The 19,658-nt window shown below is 38.5% G+C and overlaps 1 protein-coding gene across 1 annotated transcript; it reads left to right on the top strand.

Annotated features, from left to right (window-relative positions):
• Positions 1-725: 725 nt before the first annotated feature.
• LOC138908333 (uncharacterized) lies at positions 726-2,057 on the top strand. The gene is made up of 2 exons (XM_070198990.1): positions 726-1,497; positions 2,008-2,057. The coding sequence occupies exons 1-2, from the start codon at positions 726-728 to the stop codon at positions 2,055-2,057; spliced, it is 822 nt and encodes a 273-aa protein (XP_070055091.1).
• The last annotated feature ends 17,601 nt before the right edge of the window (positions 2,058-19,658 follow it).

Raw genomic sequence — 19,658 nt, 5'->3', positions numbered from 1 at the left:
CTAGGGGTAGAGGTCGAGGCCGAGGCAGAGGCAGAGGTAGAGCTCAGTCTAGAGCTCGATCAGCAACACCCATTGTAGAACCTCAGGTGGATCTTCAGGAGGAGGTTCCAGTTCAGACTATACCGGTTAGACCAATTCAGGTCACGAAAGGATTCATAGCTATTCTGGTGCTTTAGGACACTCTAGTCCATTTGGTGAGTCTTATGGAGGGCGTGGCCCTGAATGGTACATTTCCAGTGGCACCAGTTGTCTCACAGGCTAGGGGAGGTGCACAAACTCCCACTACTCCCGCTACCGAGCAGGTGGCTCCACACTATCAAGCTCCAGCATCCCCACCAATTGGGATAGTTCTGCTAGTTCTTACGGCACAGGCCGGTGATTGGCTCTCCATGTCTTCTGAGGCTTTATTGAGGTTGGACAAGTTTACTAAGCTCTTTCCAGTTCACTTCAGTGGTACACCTTCTGAGGACCCACATGATTATCTCGACATATGCCATGAGGTAGTGCGGAACATGGGTATAGTTGAGACCAATGGGGTCCATTTTGCTGCATTTCAGATGAAGGGTTCCTCCAAGAGGTGGTGGAGAGATTATATGTTGACCAGACCAGCTGGGTCGCTTGGATTGACTTGGGAGCAGTTCTCACGGCTATTTCTAGAGAAGTTCCTCCCTATCACATCAAGAGAGGATTACCATAGGTAATCTGAGCATCTCCAGCAAGGCAGTATGATTGTTACTCAGTACGAGACCCATTTTGTTGATCTAGATCGTCATGCTCTCCTTTTACTACCTACTGAGGAAGAGAGAGTGAGGAGGTTTATTGATGGACTCACTCACCCTAACCGGCTTCAGATGGCCAAGGAGACCGGAAGTGAGATTTCCTTTCAGATGACTGCTAACGTTGCTAGGAGGATCGAGATGGTTCTTGCACAGGAAAGAGGGCATGGGCCTGATAAGAGGCCTCGTCAGTTCGGTGGGTTCAGTGGTGCCTCGTCTGGAGGCAGGGGTAATTTTGGTAGGGGTCGTCCTCCCAAGCCATTTCATTCAGGACTTCAGGCATCTCACGGTGCTTCAGCGAGTTATGGTCCTATTTTTCCTTACTCTAGGCAGCCAACATTTAGTACATATTCAGCTCCTATCAGTGCACCACCACTCCAGAGTCATCACAATAGTTATCTGGTCCGTTCGGGTCAGCTTTATCTTCAGCAGCCATGGCAACATGATGGGTGTTATGTGTATGGGAATATTAGTCACATCAAAAGGTATTGCCCTAGGTTGTCGAGCAACAAATCTCGGCATAATTCCCGTGCAATCATACCGGCACCGGTTGCTTCACCGAATGCTCAGCCAGCTAGAGGTGGAAGTCAGGCCGTTAGAGGTAGAGGCCAACCAGTTAGAGGTCATCCCAGAGACACGGTTCATAGTGGTGGGGCCCAACCCCGATTTTATGCTTTTCGAGCTAGGCCTGAGATCGAATCATCTGATGCTGTGATCACAGGTATTGTTCCAGTTTGCCATAGAGATGCTTCAGTTTTATTTGATCCAGGATCTACTTATTCCTATGTGGCCTCCTATTTTGCTTCATATTTGGTTGTACCTCGTGATTCTCTGAGTGCTTCTATGTGTCTATCTACACCGGTGGGAGACTCTGTTGTAGTAGATCATGTCTATCATTCATGTGTGGTTACTATTGGGAGTCTTGAGACTAGCATGGATCTTCTACTTCATTTTAGTGTTATCTTGGGTATGGATTGGCTGTCACCTTATCATACTATATTGGATTGTCATGCCAAAATGGTGACCTTAGCCATGTCGGGGTTACCTCGACTAGAGTTGAAAGGGACTCTTGGCCATTCTATCAGCAATGTTATCTCTTATGTGAAAGCTCAGCATATGGTCGAGAAGGGGTATCTATCTTATTTGGCTTATATTCGAGATCCCAGGGCGGAAGTTCCTTATATGTATTCAGTTCCAGTTGTCCGTGAATTTTCATATGTATTTCCTGCAGATCTGCTAGGAATGCTCCCGAAAGAGATATTGACTTATGTATTGATTTAGCTTCATGCACTCAGCCCATTTCTATTCCACCACACTGTATGGCCCCGCCGGAGTTGAAAGAATTGAAGGAGCAATTACAAGACTTGCTTGATCATGGATTCATTAGACCCAGTGTCTCGGCTTGAGGTGCACCATTACTATTTGTAAAGAAGAAATATGGCTCTATGCTGATGTGTATAGATTATTGGTAGTTCAACAAGGCCACTATCAAAAACAAATATCCGTTGCCAAGAATTGATGACTTATTCGATCAGCTTTAGGGTGCCAAGGTGTTTTCATATATCGACTTAAGGTCTGGTTACCATCAGTTGAATATTAGGGCATCTGATGTCCCTAAGACAGTTTTCGGACTCGGTATGGGCATTACGAATTCCTAGTGATGTCATTTAGGCTAACAAATGCCACAGCAACATTTATGGGTTTGATGAATCGGGTGTTCAAGCCTTATTTGGACTCATTTGTGGTTGCGTTCATTGATGATATCTTGATTTACTCCAGCAGTCAAGAGGATCATGAGCAGCACCTTCGGATTGTGCTTCAGACTTTGAAGAATAATCAGTTATATGCCAAATTTGCAAAATATGAGTTTTGGTTAAACCCAGTACCTGGTAGCATGTGGATTTTGTCGTGCGAAGTGATATGGAAAATGTTGGCACAAGTGCCATGTGTGTTAAATGGTTGGAAGTTGTGATTTATGATCTGAGATTATGAGAAGTGGGATTGTTGAAATTCGTGTATTAGGAATGATTTGATTGGTTGAGTTATCATCGCTTTCACTACTTGAACACATTCATACTTCATCCGTACCCCGACTATGTTGTTGCTTAATTACTTTGTTATTTCTCGTTGCCATTCGTGTTCCCCTTATCTTCACTATTGATTGTAACTTAAATTATTTCTCCTATTGGCCTTACATTCATATTCTTTCCTTATTAGCTTTATGTCATATCTTGCATAGGTGTCACGACCCAAAATCCCACCACAGGCGTCGTGATGGCACCTAGTCTTTAAGACTAGGTAAGCCGATTTTAATTACATTTTTTTAATTAAATAAGTAATCAAAACTAACAGCGAAACAAATATGAATATACAACCTCCCAAGACTGTTAGTACTGAGTCACGAACTCTAACTGAATAAATGGAATGATCACGAGGACCGAATATACAATACTATTTGATTACAAATTAACAGTACAATGAAATGAAAAGACTCTAATGGACTGCGACGATCAAGCAGCTCTACCTTGAATCCTTACGATCCCGCTTTAACTCTGCTCAAGTCCGATATCTCCAATACCTGACTCTACACAAAAATGAGTAGAAGTGTAGTATTAGTACACCACGGTCGGTACCCAGTAAGTATCAAGACTAACCTCACTGGAGTAGAGACGAGGTACAGTCAAGACACTAACTAGTCTAATAGCATGTGCAATATAATATACAAAATAATAGGAAATAAATAACAATAAGGGCAACATAAAACAACCAGTGTTATGCACAATAAGACAACAAGAACACCATTAATATAGTTCAACAAATAATAAATACAAGTACACCCAATTAAATCAGGGTCTTCAAATAAATGTCTTTCACATATAATTTTCTCAAAATATTAACTTTTAAATATAATTCTTTCAATAAATCTTTTCAAATATAATTTTCTCAAATAAATATCTTTCAAATACAATTCTTTCATATAATACTTTCTAAATAAAATCCTTCCAAATAAGTATTTTGAATATAATTCTTTCAATTAAGAAGTCACCATGTGATACCTTATTTCATAATCTTAAAAATACGGGTCTCAGGCCAATACCATATTTTCGTAAATACGGGTCTCAGCCCATTTTCATATTTTCACGGCACTTCGTGTCCATAATTAAATCAACATATTCTCCCCGGCACCTCGTGCCCACATTTCATATCACAGTTGCACGGACAGATCACGTGCCAATATTATTATCATTTAATCACAGCACCTTGTACCCCCATTTCATATCGCGACTACACGAACAATTCACGTGCCAATATCCTCATTATTTAATCACAGCACCTCATGCCCAAATTTCATTTTATAATCTGCCTGGCAATAGCCACATGCTCCCAATTTCAACATAAATCAGATTATTATCAATTTACCAACAACAAGACAAATTGTACAAGGTATAAAAATAAACACAAGAAAATCACAACATCACATGAAAATCACCAACACCACAACTCCACATCATCACATATCGTCCCTGACAATAGCCACCCTTATCTCTCCTATAGTCACCCTTATCTCTCCTATAGCCGCCCTTATCCCTACCTCCTGACAATATCAATAGCCACCCTTATCGCTCCTATAGCCACCTATATCGCTCCTATAGCCACCTTTATCACTCCGCCCAGACAATATTCCAACAAACACAACAACAGTGATATGCTACCCTTATACCTACATAATATTAACGGTGAAATGCCATCCTTATCTCTTCAAAATAATAACTCACACAACACAACAATTTACTCGGCAAATTATCACGGCAAACTAACAAAATCAATCCACATTACAGTTTGCCCAATGGCCACACCAAATTCCAAGGATATAACAAAATCAATTAATTTCACAACAAGTAGCCCAAGGCTCCACACAATGTATATATAAAACCTCAAAAACAATCAACAGAGATAGAAAAATAATCAACATAGGGCACGCCTTCACTAATCCAGATTTAGATAATTATATTAATATCTCTTATTAAGTTCATTTAATTAATTATTTGCAGAGAAAAAATCCATAATGAAATTAAATCCCACAAATATCAAACCAACAATACTCACGAAATTACACAAACTTTCGAGTAACAATCACATCAAATTGTCATATAAAACAAATTCAACAACAAGGATTTAGGCATGGCAAGTAGATGATTTAATAAATACTAACAATTATACAAATTACTACACGATTTGCTCAAGACTTTATCTCAATAAATTTTGCACATATAATCCCGAGTATGTACTCGTCACCTCACGTACACGGTTTTTTTACATTTCACAAATGGCACATAAGACTCAATGCCTAAGGGGTAATTTCCCCACTCGAGGTTAAGAAAGACACTTACCTATTTGAAGCTAGGCCGATATTCTAAAATAGCTTTCTTGCTTGAATTGACCTCCGGACAGCTCAAATCTATCCAAATTAATTGTATAACTTCATTAAAATTCATCGGAAACAATTCCGGATAATAATACGTCGACTTAAAAATTTATTTTAAAAAGTCAACAAAAGTCAATGCGGTGCTTTCCCCTCGGAACCCGACAAAATTTAAATGAAATCCGAACACCCATTCCGATATGAGTTCAACCATATAAATTTTATCGAATTCCAATAACAACTCGACCTCCAAATCTTAAATTTTTGTCTTTGGAAGATTTTACAAAAATCTTGATTTTCTTCCATTTAAATCCGAGTTAAATGATGAATATAACAATAGATTCATAAAATATAATCACTTTAGGATATAGAACACTTACCACAACAAAGCCTGTGAAGAATCCCTCCAGAATCGCCCAAATTCGAGCTCCAAAAATTCCAAAATAAAATGGCAAAGTTCCATCCTTATGTTCCTGCCCAGTTTCGCACCTGCGGACATTTTAGTCGCACCTGATAATCGGCTTAATGTATGCATATTTTGATATATACCGCCTCATATTTTGCTCATGTCTTGACGATTTGAGATGTTTAATATGATTATTTGTGCTAACTTTTGGTATTTCTATGTGTAGGGATCATTCGGATGCAATTTCGGATGAAAGGGCGCGAATTGGAGCGAAATCGGGACAAAAAGGCAAAAAGTGAAATTTGAGAGCCACAGCCAGCATGGGGCGCTGGCTGTGGCATAATTTACAGCAGCTAAAATATTTGAGCGCCAGGGCCAGCGCCCTACGCTGCCCTAGACGCTCAAAAACGTGAACATGTCCTATTTCGACCGGGACTCAGTTATTTCGACCCCAAAACGCCCCCAACTCATATAAAAGCCAACCTAAACCTATTTTAAAATGGAGAAGGACATTTTGAGAGAGAAAACTTAAGCACAGAGCCGCCGTGGAGGCCGGAATTCATCAAGTTCCATCTTTCTCTCACCAAACTTAGTAATTTTTATGTTTCTTTGTATGATTTGTTGTTTGGCTACCATGTCTATGTGGAGCTAAACTTCACGTTCTAGGGTTGTGGTTCTTTCATGACTATTGTTATTCGGATATTGATTTTGCCTTCTTGATTTATCATATTGGTTTATTTATTCAATCTTGCGCTTAATTATTTAATTGCTTGATCACCAATTGAATACTATCTACGAATCTAGAATTGAACTCGAAAGTGGGAATTCTAGATTGCATATAGGATTGAGTAGAGAAAGTTCTTGAACTCGGGCATCGGGGAACAGATTCGTGGTTAGGATAGACATATACCTAATTTCCTTGCTTTGTTGATTTACAGGAATTATAAATGCGTTCTTGTTGATTCTAACTCCATAGACATATAGGCGTTAAGTTAGCTTGAATAGGCGAGCAAGAACTCGACAGATTCTTATGAGCAATATTAACCCTGTCAACCAATAAGCTAGATAAATTAGTCGATCAATTCAATTAAAGAATACAATAGGATTGTTAGATAGCCCATAACCCTAAATTGTTTTCATTACATTGATATCATAAAAATCTGCTCTTTCTTTATTCAAAGTTCATTATTTATATTTTTTTATTTAATTAGTTTAGAATCAAATATTTTTAGGTTTAATTCTTATTTAGATAATTAGGATAGTCTAATTTAGTTAATAGTTAATCACAAGTCCTCGTGGGTTCGACATCCGACTTTTAGTCATTTTATTACTTGAGGACCGCGTATACTTGCGTGTACGTTTGGCCGCAACAAGTTTTTGGCGCCGTTGCCGAGGACTTAGAAATTAACTATTTTTCTACATTAGGCTTTTACTTTTATCTTTACAAGTTTTTTTTTTCCTTCTCTTTTTGTAAATATTTTATTTTTATAACTATTTGATTTTTCTCTTAGTCTGTTTCTAGTTCTTTCACAATGACATCTGGGGATAAAATATATGGAGGTAAGGTTATTGATGAAGACTCTTGGTCTACGGAAGACTTATATGGCTCGTCATTTTGGGATTGTCATGACCTGAACTCTTGGAAATCTGAATTTGAATATGGGAGTAAGGGTTGGTATTGGGACGAATATTCTCAATTAAGGAAATATGCGGAACGACGTTATCTTCTGACAACATTGATGAATGATTGATCTAAGGAGAGAGATGATCTTGCACATAAAATTGATAATTTTGGCTTGGTTGTGCATAACTTGGATGCAAATTTGAATGAAAAGGTTGATGCGTGTAATGGCCAACAATTTAATGATGAGTTGTGTGAAGCTATAAAACATCTTCTAGACCAAACGAGAATACCAATCATTAGACCATGTTTTTCTTGAGGATGCCAATATTGAGAAGAATTCTCTAGATTCATATGAGGGAATAGATAACATTACTTTTGGAGACTTGAGTGTGTGTATATATGGGGATGTAAATAGAAGTACAATTCATGAGTTAAGGCGCATTAGACCCCATTTCAATCATTTTTTCCACATTGTGTTTAGATAGTAAGATAGTAATCGAGCCATCTGAGCCAATGAGGGGGTCAAAGGGTGAGGATGAGAGTGTCTATTTTCTTGAATTTTTTGTGTCAAAAAGCAAAAATTACATTCCTCATCTAAAGGCCGAGAAGTGTAGAGTGAAAAATTTATTACTTTGCTTGGTTATCATTGTAGCCCCACCACTGGAGCATAAACGCATACTGGATGCCATGTTAGGGGCTCAATTCATAAGTTCGAGGTGGAGGCAAAGAGCGGTTCATGTCGTGCCGCTACATTAAATTAGGCACTTGTTGGGAGGCAACCCAGCTTTACTGCTTTATTTATTTTTGTTTATTTTATTATTTTTGTAGTGTTGTTTTGTTTTGTAGGATTATGAGAATAGGAAGAAAATTCACTGGAAGCATGCAAAAGCGAGCCAGATGGTTGGAACTAGTGTGAGGTACCCGCACAAAGGACCATCCATGGGAGAAGACTGAGTATCACGTGAGCTGCTATTGCTTCGGCCTTTGGTCTTTCAGGGAGTTTCTTGTCCACCCTTGTTATTTTTTCTTTATTTGTGCATTGAGGACACTGCACTCTTTTAAGTGTGGGGTGGAAGATTCTCTATTCTTTCTATAGTATTATATTAGTATATTGTTAGTTTCTTATCTTTTTATTGTTAGCTAACTTCTTATTTTTAATAGCATAGTTAGTAGAATTAATGGTGTAGTATAGTAGTAGTAGTAATTAAAAAAAGGATTTTAAAAAAAACAGAAAAAAATTGAGAAAAAATTGAAAATTTGTTTTTGGACTTTTCCCGATGATGGATCTATTGGACAATTTTCTTGAGGGATTAATTTCCGATTAAAAATACCAAAAATATTTACTTTTGTTTTTTTAGGTAGTTAGGTAGTATCCCTTGGTTTTTCTTTTAACATTGGTTCTTTTCCAAGGGTGTAGCTCGAACCGGAAAATTTAGTTTAGTTTTTTTTTTAGGAGTAGGAAAAGGGAGAAAACCAAGATGCTCTGAGGTACCTGTTGACATGTTTGGTGTTGGCAAGTTAAGTTAGGGCATACACTCTGTCTTCCTACATATATGATTTGAAATGTAATGCCCAAGTAAATTAAGTAGCCTACTCTTTGACGCCTTTTTCTCAGTTGATTGACTTGTATGCCACCTAGTGCAGTGTTGCTTAAAAAATTCTCAACTTGATATGCTTGCTTGACCTGAGAGTCACACAGAACCGTCTTGAGTGAGTCAAGTGCCATGTGTGTGTAAGGATTGTTGATATTCTGTGCTATCTTGTGTAGTCTAAAACTTGCCTTGTGTGTATATCAACGCAAAATCATTAAGTTGTGCTAGTCTAGGAGATGACGTAGGCGTTTCTTGCTTGACCATAAAGGTGTTTGTCACTGACAAATAGAAATTTTCCATTGCTATCCCCTATGATCCTATAGACCGTTTCCTTGGCACCCACATTATAAGCCGTACTCCTACTTTGTTCTTAATGAGAGATTGTTGAACCCTTACCTCCTAAGGCACTTAGTCGCTAGAAGAAGTAAGGTGAGAGATTGGGAAGTGGCTTTCGAGTGGAACCATGGAAGGGCCCTTAAGGTGCACTAAAATTGTGAATAAAGGTCACTAGCTTATGAACTTCAACGTATGGAGTGTGTAAAAAAAAAGAAAAAAAATGAGGAAATTGTTTGCAAGAAAGAGCAAACAAAAGTTCAAATAATGTAGAAAGACACACCTCCTAATCTTTCTCACTCGTGCTAGTGAAACCATAGAGGTGCTTGATGGAAAAGAGGGCTATGTTAGTTATGGTGTATGACAAGTGAATTGGTTGCGAAGCAATTGTGCTTGAATTGTTAGTATAGTGTATTAAAGTGCTTAGGAGGGTTAGTCACTATTCCTAAATATATCCTACCCATCCCTTAGCCTACATTACAACCTTAAAGTCCTAATTGATCCTAGATTTAGCTAGCTTAGTTTAGTAGAAATGTACACTTCGGGCAAGCTTATGGTACGACCATGGGATGCACATAAATTCTTTATGAGAGTGAGTGAATGTTGTTCAATTGTGTGATGTCCTTAATTTATGTTCAATGACATATTTAAATTTGTGGAGTACTTTGATATTCACTCTTTTGCTTGTGGTGAGGGCACTTGATCTCATGACGGATTGGTGATATTGTATACTTTCTTATGTTAGGTGAGTGCGTGAGTTGAGGATGCTTAGTGGTAACGAGTCGTCTCTTGAGGTAAGGTGATTGTGGAGAGGTTGCTTGAGTTGATTGAGTTGGTTAAAAAATATTGAGTATACTTGGGCTATTTAAAAACGGGAAGAATGTGAAATTTGTGTGTTCATACTTAATTGCCGACATCGATCATAGTCAAAAGGTAGGGTGTTTGATTGAGTTAATTGTGAGGTCCTCTTTCATAGTGCTAAGTACGTTTCGGGGGGTGCTAATATAGTTCCATTGCTCGAGGACGAGCAAGAGTCTAAGTGTGGGGTGTTGATAATCGGCTTAATGTATGCATATTTTGATATATACTGCCTCATATTTTGCTCATGTCTCGACGATTTGAGATGTTTAATATGATTATTTGTGCTAACTTTTGGTATTTCTATGTGTAGGGATCATTCGGATGCAATTTGGGACGAAAGGGCGCGAATTGGAGCAAAATCGGGACAAAAAGGAAAAAAGTGAAATTTGAGGGCCACAGCCAGTGTGGGGCGCTGGCTGTGGCGCAATTTACAATAGCTAAAATATTTGAGCGCCAGGGCCAGCGCCCCACGCTGCCCTGGACGCTCAAAAACGTGAACATGTCCTATTTCGACCGGGACTCGGTTATTTCGACCCCAAGACGCCCCCAACTCATATAAAAGCCAACCTAAACCTATTTTAAAAAGGAGAAGGATGTTTTGAGAGAGAAAACACAAGCATAGAGCCGCCGTGGAGGCCGGAATTCATCAAGTTCCATCTTTCTCTCACCAAACTTAGTAATTTTTATGTTTCTTTGTATGATTTGTTGTTTGGCTACCATGTCTATGTGGAGCTAAACTTCACGTTCTAGGGTTGTGGTTCTTTCATGACTATTGTTATTCGGATATTGATTTTACCTTCTTGATTTATCATATTGGTTTATTTATTCAATCTTGCGCTTAATTGTTTAATTGCTTGATCACCAATTGAATACTATCTACGAATCTAGAATTGACCTCGAAAGTGAGAATTCTAGATTGCATATAGGATTGAGTAGAGCAAGTTCTTGAACTCGGGCATCGGGGAACGGATTCGTGGTTAGGATAGACATATACCTAATTATCTTGCATGGTTGATTTACAGGAATTATAAATGCGTTCTTGTTGATTCTAACTCCATAGACATATAGGCGTTAGGTTAGCTTGAATAGGCGAGCAAGAACTCGACAGATTCTTATGAGCAATATTAACCCTGTCAACCAATAAGCTAGATAAATTAGTCGGTCAATTCAATTAAAGAATACAATAGGATTGTTAGATAGCCCATAACCTTAGATTGTTTTCATTACATTGATATCATAAAAATCTGCTCTTTCTCTGTTCAAAGTTCATTATTTATATTTTTTTATTTAATTAGTTTAGAATCAAATATTTTTAGGTGTAATTCTTGTTTAGATAATTAGGATAGTCTAATTTAGTTAATAGTTAATCACAAGTCCTCGTGGGTTCAACAGCCGACTTTTAGTCACTTTAGTACTTGACGACCGCGTATAATTGCGTGTGCGTTTGGCCGCAACACCTGCGAAGCCACTTTTGCGAGTAAAAACTCACTTCTGTGGAAGTGCACTGCCCAGTTGTTCATCGCATTTGCGGAAGCGTTTCCGCTTCTGCGAGAATAGCTTCTACGATGCCTCATGCACACCTGCGATGCTCTTCCGCTTCTGCACCTTCTTTGCCCGCTTCTGCGATCACGCAGAAGCGGGGTAGTTTTCACACCTGCGACCACTGACCAGGCCTTTTCCTTTTGCGTATGTGACCTCAATCTCGCATATGTGATGGCGCATCTACGATCAATTTCATCGCAGATGCGATGACACGAGTGGCAGATCCAACAGTTCCTTCAAGTCCAATTTTGATCCGTTTAACCATCTGAAACACGCCCGAGGCCCCCGGGATCTCTACCAATTATACCAACTTGTCCCAAAATACAATACGAACTTTGTCGAGGCTTCAAACTACGTCAAACAATGCCGAAATTACGAATTGCACATCGAATCGGATTATAAGTTTTTAAATCTTCCAACTTCTATATTTTGTGCCGAAACGTATCAAATCAATCCGGAATGACTTCACATTTTGCACACAAGTCATAATTGACGTAATTGAGCTATTCCCGTCTCAGGAATCGAAATCCGACCACGTTATCAAAAAATACCCTTCGGTAGGATTTTTCCAAAAATCTTCTATTTTTCAACTTTTGCCAAAATGCGTCGAATTGTCCTACTGACTTCCAAATCCAAATTCGAACATACGCCCAAGTCCGAAATCATCATACGAAGCTATTGACATCATCAAAATTCCATTCCGGGGTCGTTTGCATAAAATTCAACTCTCTAGTCAACTTTTTCCATTTAAGTTTCTAAATAAGAATTGTTCTTTTAATTAAATTCCGAATCTTCAGTAAATCAAACTCGACCACACCCGCGGTTCATAATACATATTACGAAGCTGTTCGAGACTTTTAGCCACTGAACGGGGCGCTAATTCTTAAAACAAAAAGTCGGGTTGTTACATTCTCCACCTCTTAAACAAACGTTCGTCCTCGAATGTGCTAAGAATTATTCTGAGGTTACCAAATCGATGATCTTTCTTTTACACATATACTCATGGTTGATCCCCCGTTACCGCATTTGAGATAAGACCGACAACACCACCTCATTTGAGATTATTTCTTTTATCCATATTTGTAAACTCTAAAACCAATTTTTTACACTCCAAATATTTTCAGAAGGCCTGATTCTCACAACAACGCATGGTCTTAGTCTCAACTAGCTATAGCAACTCGTGCCTACGCACACATCAACTTTCTTGATAGTTTTGAAGTACTTCAAAAAATTTCTGGAGTATTACATTCTTCCCCTCTTAGGATCATTCACCCTCAAACACATAACATAATTTATCTCTTCTTTTGCACGTCTCAATCCCCCAAATATTACTAACTCCCAAATTTTTCAGAATTTTTCGACAGAGTCTCCCTTGTAATTGGGCCAATCCACTTGCCAGAGTAACACTAAAACAACTCCTAACAACACATCCACAACCCAACAAAATACCACAATGTATATATCAGTAATACTAATCTCAGCATTACAAGCACTGCATTATCATAATGATATTAGAATATGAAGCACATCATATGTATGCCCATCACCACATCTCTGGCCTTAAAAGCTATTCATAATTAATTCCAGCATCATCAATTAATCTCATATTAATCAAAACATCATTTCGAATTATTTTTTTTCACAATACTGACAATAGAATGTGAGGCATGAAGACCTCATGATTACTTACTCGGATTAATGAGTCACATTTAACGCCACCTGGGCACTCACCTCATAGGCTAAAACTCGATGTTTAAAGCACGAAAATGGCTGAATATGAACAGAAAATATACAAGAATTATCAAATAAGCCTAACAGGCATGACTCCGTATTAATATTATTGTACAAATTAAATTTAACAAAGGGAGAATTTTAAACTCATAATATTTCACCACAAGGACCTCGTCCTTATATAACTTCCACTGTGGCTTGTAGCCCGGTTGAAATATTTCACATCATATAAAAAAATACGAGGATATCGTCCTCAACTCCGAATCACAAGTATTTTGCACATTGTGCCAACTGAAATTTTCAATTTCCTTTCTTTCTTCTTTTCAATATATTTCATAAATAGTTTCACAACACATAATGAACCTTCATACCGATAGGGCATATAATTCATAAAAAATGGAATCAATTATCCCGAAACACATAAAATCCACTATGATGAATAATAAAAATTACTTTTGGACTTATATCCCTCAATGGTGCACAAAAATAAAAATCACAGACACGGACTCACATCCTCAATTCTCCCAACAGGGATAACATATAAGTGGGTCACAAAATTACGAAGCTCACCCATAAGCAAAGCATAATAGGAAGACTCACCTCAATATACAGAACCGAATCAAATTAAGGGAAAAAATATCCTTTTATAACAAAATCAGGATCGTACCTGTAATGTCACCATCTAGTGTATTGGCCTCAGCCAAATCATAGCAATTATATCAACGGGTCGGGTCTCCACCTCTTAGGCACCCATTACCTGCCTGTCCTCCACCTCTAGCTGACTGTGCACGTGGAGTATCAACTGGAATAAAGCTTGTAGCTGGAGTGTTCGGATGAATTCCACCCCTCCCAAGTCTAGGACAATCTCTCATGATGTGCCTAGTATCACCACACTCATAACAACCCCTCTGAGGTCGCGGCTGCTCGTACTGATTGTATGCCGGATAACCGAAATAACCACTGTAAGAATCTCGTGTCAATGGTGCACTATAAACTTGAGCACCCCGAGTAATCTGATGAGCGGACTGAGCTGGCTGATTGCTCGAGCCTCCGCTATAATGGGTCTTAGCTGAAGAGTAAAATCCACTGAACCTTCCAGATCTTTGACACCTTTTGGCCTCCTTAGACTCCCTTTCCTCCCCTAAAGCACTATCAATCTTCCTTGCAATCTCCACTACTTGTTGAAATGGAGTATCAGTTTGCAACTCTCGAGCCATACATATTTTAATATCATAATCGAGCCCCTCAATGAATCTGCGGACATGTTCTCTGATTGTAGGAACTAAGATAGGTGCATGATGGGCTAACTCACTAAACCTGATAGCATATTCTGACATTGTCATAGTGCCCTTACACAACCATTCAAACTCTATGCGCCACGCATCTCTGAGAGTCTGGGGAACAAACTCTTTCAAGAACATTTCCGAAAATTGAGCCCAAGTTGGTGGTGTTGCATCGGCTGGTCTACATTATTCATAGATTTAGATTTTTCACCGCTGATACGCTGTGCCAGACAGTTGAAATGTAGTAAAGGCAACTCCGCTCACTTCCACAATACCTATGGTGCAGAGAGTACAGTGACAATTTTTTAGAATTCCTTGGGCATCCTCTATAACTGTGCCACTGAAAGTAGGTGGGCTATACCTCTTAAACCTCTCAAGTCTCTTTTGTTCTTCTTTTGATGCCTCTGGCCTGACCTCAGGACGAACCGGAATAATAGGTTGTACCGGTATTACACCCAAAACCTGACCAACGTAAACCTGTTGCTCTGGAGTTGTGGTAGGAGTCTAACCTACTCCCCCAATCTGCGAAATATTTTGTGAAACAAAGATCAATCCCGCCTAGGTTAATGTACCAAACATACTCAGGAACTGTGCCAAAGTCTCCTGAAGTCCGGGATTAACAACAAGTGCTTCTGGTACCTGTGCCTCAACTGGAGCTACTGGTGGCTCCTCCACCGTTGTGCTGACAGGTGCTCTAGTCATGGCACGTGCCCTTCCTCGACCTCTGCCTCGACCTCTACCTCGGCCCCGACCTCTTGCAGCTCTAGCAGTATGTGCGGGTGCCTGTTCATCTAACCCGGTAGCACGTGTTCTCACCATCTGTGAGAGAATGGAGATACAAAGGCTCAAATTCCATAATCAACAAATCCGCACGACAGGAATGAAAGAAGTGGAAATTTCCTAACGGTTTTGTAGCCTCTCGAAGATAAGTACAGACGTCTATATACCGATCCAAAAGACTCTACTAGACTCGTTCGTGACTAGACTCGTTCGTGACTCGTAGAACCTATGAACCTAGGGCGCTGATACCAACTTGTCACGACCCAAAATCTCACCACATGCGTCGTGATGGCACCTAATCTCTAAGACTAGGTAAGCCGATTTCAATTATATTTTTTTAATTAAATAAGTAATCAAAACTAACAGCGGAACAAATATGAATATACAACCTCCCAAGACTGGTAGTACTAAATCACGAACTCTAACTGAATACATGGAATGATTACGAGGACCGAATATACAATACTGTTTGATTACATATTAATAGTACAATAAAATGAAAAAACTCCAAGGGACTGCGACGATTAAGCAGCTCTACCTTAAATCGTTACGATCCCGCTTTAACTCTGATCAAGTCCGATATCTCCAATACCTAACTCTGCACAAAAATGTGCAAAAGTGTAGTATGAGTAGATCACGGTCGGTACCCAGTAAGTATCAAGACTAACCTCACTGGAGTAGAGATGAGGTACAGTCAAGACACTCACTAGTCTAATAGCCTGTGCAATATAATATACAAAATAATAGGAAACAAGGAACAATAAGGGCAACATAAAACAACCAGTGTTATGCACAGCAAGACAACAAGGACACCATTAATATAGTTCAACAAATAATAAATACAAGTACACCCAATTAAATCAGGGTCTTCAAATAAATGTCTTTCACATATAATTTTCTCAAAATATTTTCTTTTAAATATAATTCTTTCAATAAATCTTTTCCAATATAATTTTCTCAAATAAATATCTTACAAATACAATTCTTTCATATAATACTTTCTAAATAAAATCCTTCCAAATAAGTATTTTGAATATAATTCTTTCAATTAAGAAGTCACCCTGTGACACCTAATTTTATAATCTTAAAATTACGGGTCTCAACCCATTTTCATATTTTTTGTAAACACGGGTCTCAGCCCATTTTTATATTTCCACGGCACTTCGTGCTCATAATTATATCATCATATTTTTCCCGGCACCTCCTCCCCACTTTTCATTTCACAGCTGCACGGACAGTTCACATGCCAATATTATTATCATTTAATCACATGACCTCGTACCCCATTTCATATCACTACTGTACGGACAATTCACGTGCCAATATCCTCATTATTTACTCACAGCACCTCGTGCCCATATTTTATTTTATAATCTGCCTGGCAATAGCCACAAGCTCCCAATTTCAACATAAATCAGATTATTATCAATTTATTAACAACAAGACAATTGCACAAGGTACAAAAATAAACACAAGAAAATCACAACATCACATGAAAATCACCAACACCACAACTCTACATCATCACATATCGTCCCTCACAATAGCTACCCTCATCTCTCCTATAGCCACCCTTATCTCTCCTATAGCCGCCCTTGTCCCTCCTCCCTGACAATATCAATAGCCACCCTTATCGCTCTTATAGCTGCCCTTATCACTCCGTCCAGATAATATTCCAACAAATACAACAACAATGAAATGTCACCCTTATACCTACATAATACTAACTGTGAAATGCCACCCTAATCTCCTCAAAATAATAACTCACACAGCACTACAGTTTACACGGTAAATTATCACGGCAAACTAACAAAATCAATCCACATTACAGTTTGCCCAATGTCCACAACAAATTCTAAGGATATAACAAAATCAATTAATTTCACAACAAGTAGTCAAAGGCTCTATACAATGTATATATAAACCTCAAAAAGAATCAACAGAGATAGAAAAATAATCAACATAGGGTACGCCTTCACTAATTCAGATTTAGATAATTATATTAACGTCACTTTTTAAGTTCATTTAATTAATTATTTGCAGAGAAAAAATCCATAATGAAACTAAATCCCACGAATATCAAACCAACAATACTCATGAAATTACACAAACTTTCAAGTAACAATCACATCAAATTGTCATATAAAAACAAATTCAACAACAAGGACTTAGGCATGGCAAGTAGATAATTTAATAAATACTAATAATTATCCAAATTACTACACGATTTGCTCAAGACTTTATCTCAATGAATTTTGTACATATAAGCCCGAGTACGTACTCGTCACCTCACGTACACGGCTTTTCACATTTCACAAATGGCACATAAGACTCGATGCCTGAGGAGTAATTCCCTCACTCGAGGTTAAGCAAGACACTTACCTATTTGAAGTTAAGACGATATTCCAAAATAGCCTTCTTTCTTGAATTGACCTCGGGACAGCTCAAATCTATCCAAATTAATTGTATAACTTCATTAAAATTCATCAAAAACAATTCTGGATAATAATACGTCTACTTAAAAATTTATTCCAAAAAGTCAACAAAAGTCAACGCGGGGCCCACCCCTCGGAACCCAACAAAATTTTTATGAAATCCGACCACCCATTCCGATATGAGTTCAACCATACCAAATTTATTGAATTCCAATAACAACTCGACGTCCAAATCTTAAATTTTCGTCTTTGGAAGATTTTATAAAAATCTTGATTTTCTTCCATTTAAATGCGAATTAAAAGATAAATATAACCCTAAATTCATAAAATATAATCACTTTAGGATATATAACACTTACCCCAACCAAGCTTGTGAAGAATCCCTCCAGAATCGCCCAAATCCGAGCTCCAAAAATTCAAAAACGAAATGCCAAAAATGGCCAAGTTCCATCCTTATGTTTCTGCCCAGTTTCGCACCTGCGGACATTTTAGTCGCACCTGCGAAGCCGCTTTTGAGAGTAAAAACTTGCTTCTGTAGAAGTGCACTGCCCAGTCGACCATCGTATTTGCGGAAGCTTTTCCGCTTCTGCGGGAATCACTTCTGCGATGCCTCATGCGCACCTGCGATGCTCTTCCGCTTCTGCGCCTTCTCTGCCCGCTTCTGCGATCACGCAGGTGCGGGATATTTTTCGCACCTGCGATCACTGACCAGGCCTTTTCCTTTCGCTTCTGTGACCTCTATCTCACATTTGCGATGGCGCATCTGCAATCAATTTCATCGTAGATGCGATGACACCAGTGACAGATTTCCAAGAGTTCCTTCAAGTCCAATTTTGATCCGTTTAACCATCTGAAACTCGCCCGAGGCTCCCGGGACCTCAACCAATTATAACAGCATGTCCCAAAATAAAATACAAACTTAGTCGAGGCTTCAAACCATGCCAAACAACGCCGAAATTATGAATCGCACATCGAATCGAATTATAAGTTTTTAAATCTTCCAACTTCTATATTTTGTGTTGAAACGTATCAAATCAATCCGGAATGACTTCAAATTTTACACACAACTCATAATTGACGTAATGGAGCTATTCCCATCTCCATAATCGAAATCCGACCTCGTTATCAAAAATTTACCCTTCGATAGGATTTTTTCAAAAATCTTCTATTTTTCAACTTTCGCCAAAATGCGTTGAATTGTCCTACAGACTTTCAAATCCAAATTCGAATATACGCCTAAGTCTGAAATCATCATACGAAGCTATTGACATCATCAAAATTCCATTCCGTGGTCGTTTTCTCAAAAGTCAACTCTCCTGTCAACTCTTTCCATTTAAGCTTCTAAATAAGAATTGTTCTTTTAATTAAATTCTGAATCTTCAGTAAATCAAACTCGACCACACTTGTGGGTCATAATACATATTAGAAGCTGCTTGAGACCTTAAGCCATTGAATGGGGCATTAATTCTTTAAACGACAAGTCGGGTCGTTACAATATGTTTACTTGTCTGGTAGGTGTCTTGACCTGGCCTCGTCACTACTCTACCGAGGTTAGGCTTGATATTTACTGGGTACCACTGTGGTGTACTCATGCTACGCTTCTGCATATTTTTGTGCAGAATCATGTATTTCGGATCGAGTTGGTTTTGAGACTTATGCTTGTGCAGCTGGAGTAGGGGTGTCAATGGATATTAAAAAACAGACTAAACCGACCAAACTGTACCGTACCGAACCGATTTTTAGGTTTCTTTTAATAAAATCGTAGGTTTTTATATAAATCTATAACAGTACTGATAATTAGGGTAGGTTTTTTATTTTATAAAAATAAAAAATAAAAAAACCGAAACGTACCAGATAAATTTACATGTTAAA

This window comes from Nicotiana tomentosiformis, chromosome 3 (genome assembly GCF_000390325.3).
Source record: "Nicotiana tomentosiformis chromosome 3, ASM39032v3, whole genome shotgun sequence".
NCBI lineage: Eukaryota > Viridiplantae > Streptophyta > Magnoliopsida > Solanales > Solanaceae > Nicotiana > Nicotiana tomentosiformis.
Note: the sequence above shows the minus strand (reverse complement) of the source record. Positions and strands in the feature narration are given on the sequence as shown.

What these genes read in the sequence shown, in the direction of transcription:
- LOC138908333 (XM_070198990.1), top strand. Translation starts at nt 726, where the DNA reads ATGATTGTTACTCAGTACGAGACCCATTTTGTTGATCTAGATCGTCAT. An exon ending in ATCTGATGCTGTGATCACAG is followed by an intron (nt 1,498 to 2,007) that starts GTATTGTTCCAG and finishes TATTTCCTGCAG; the next exon opens with ATCTGCTAGGAATGCTCCCG.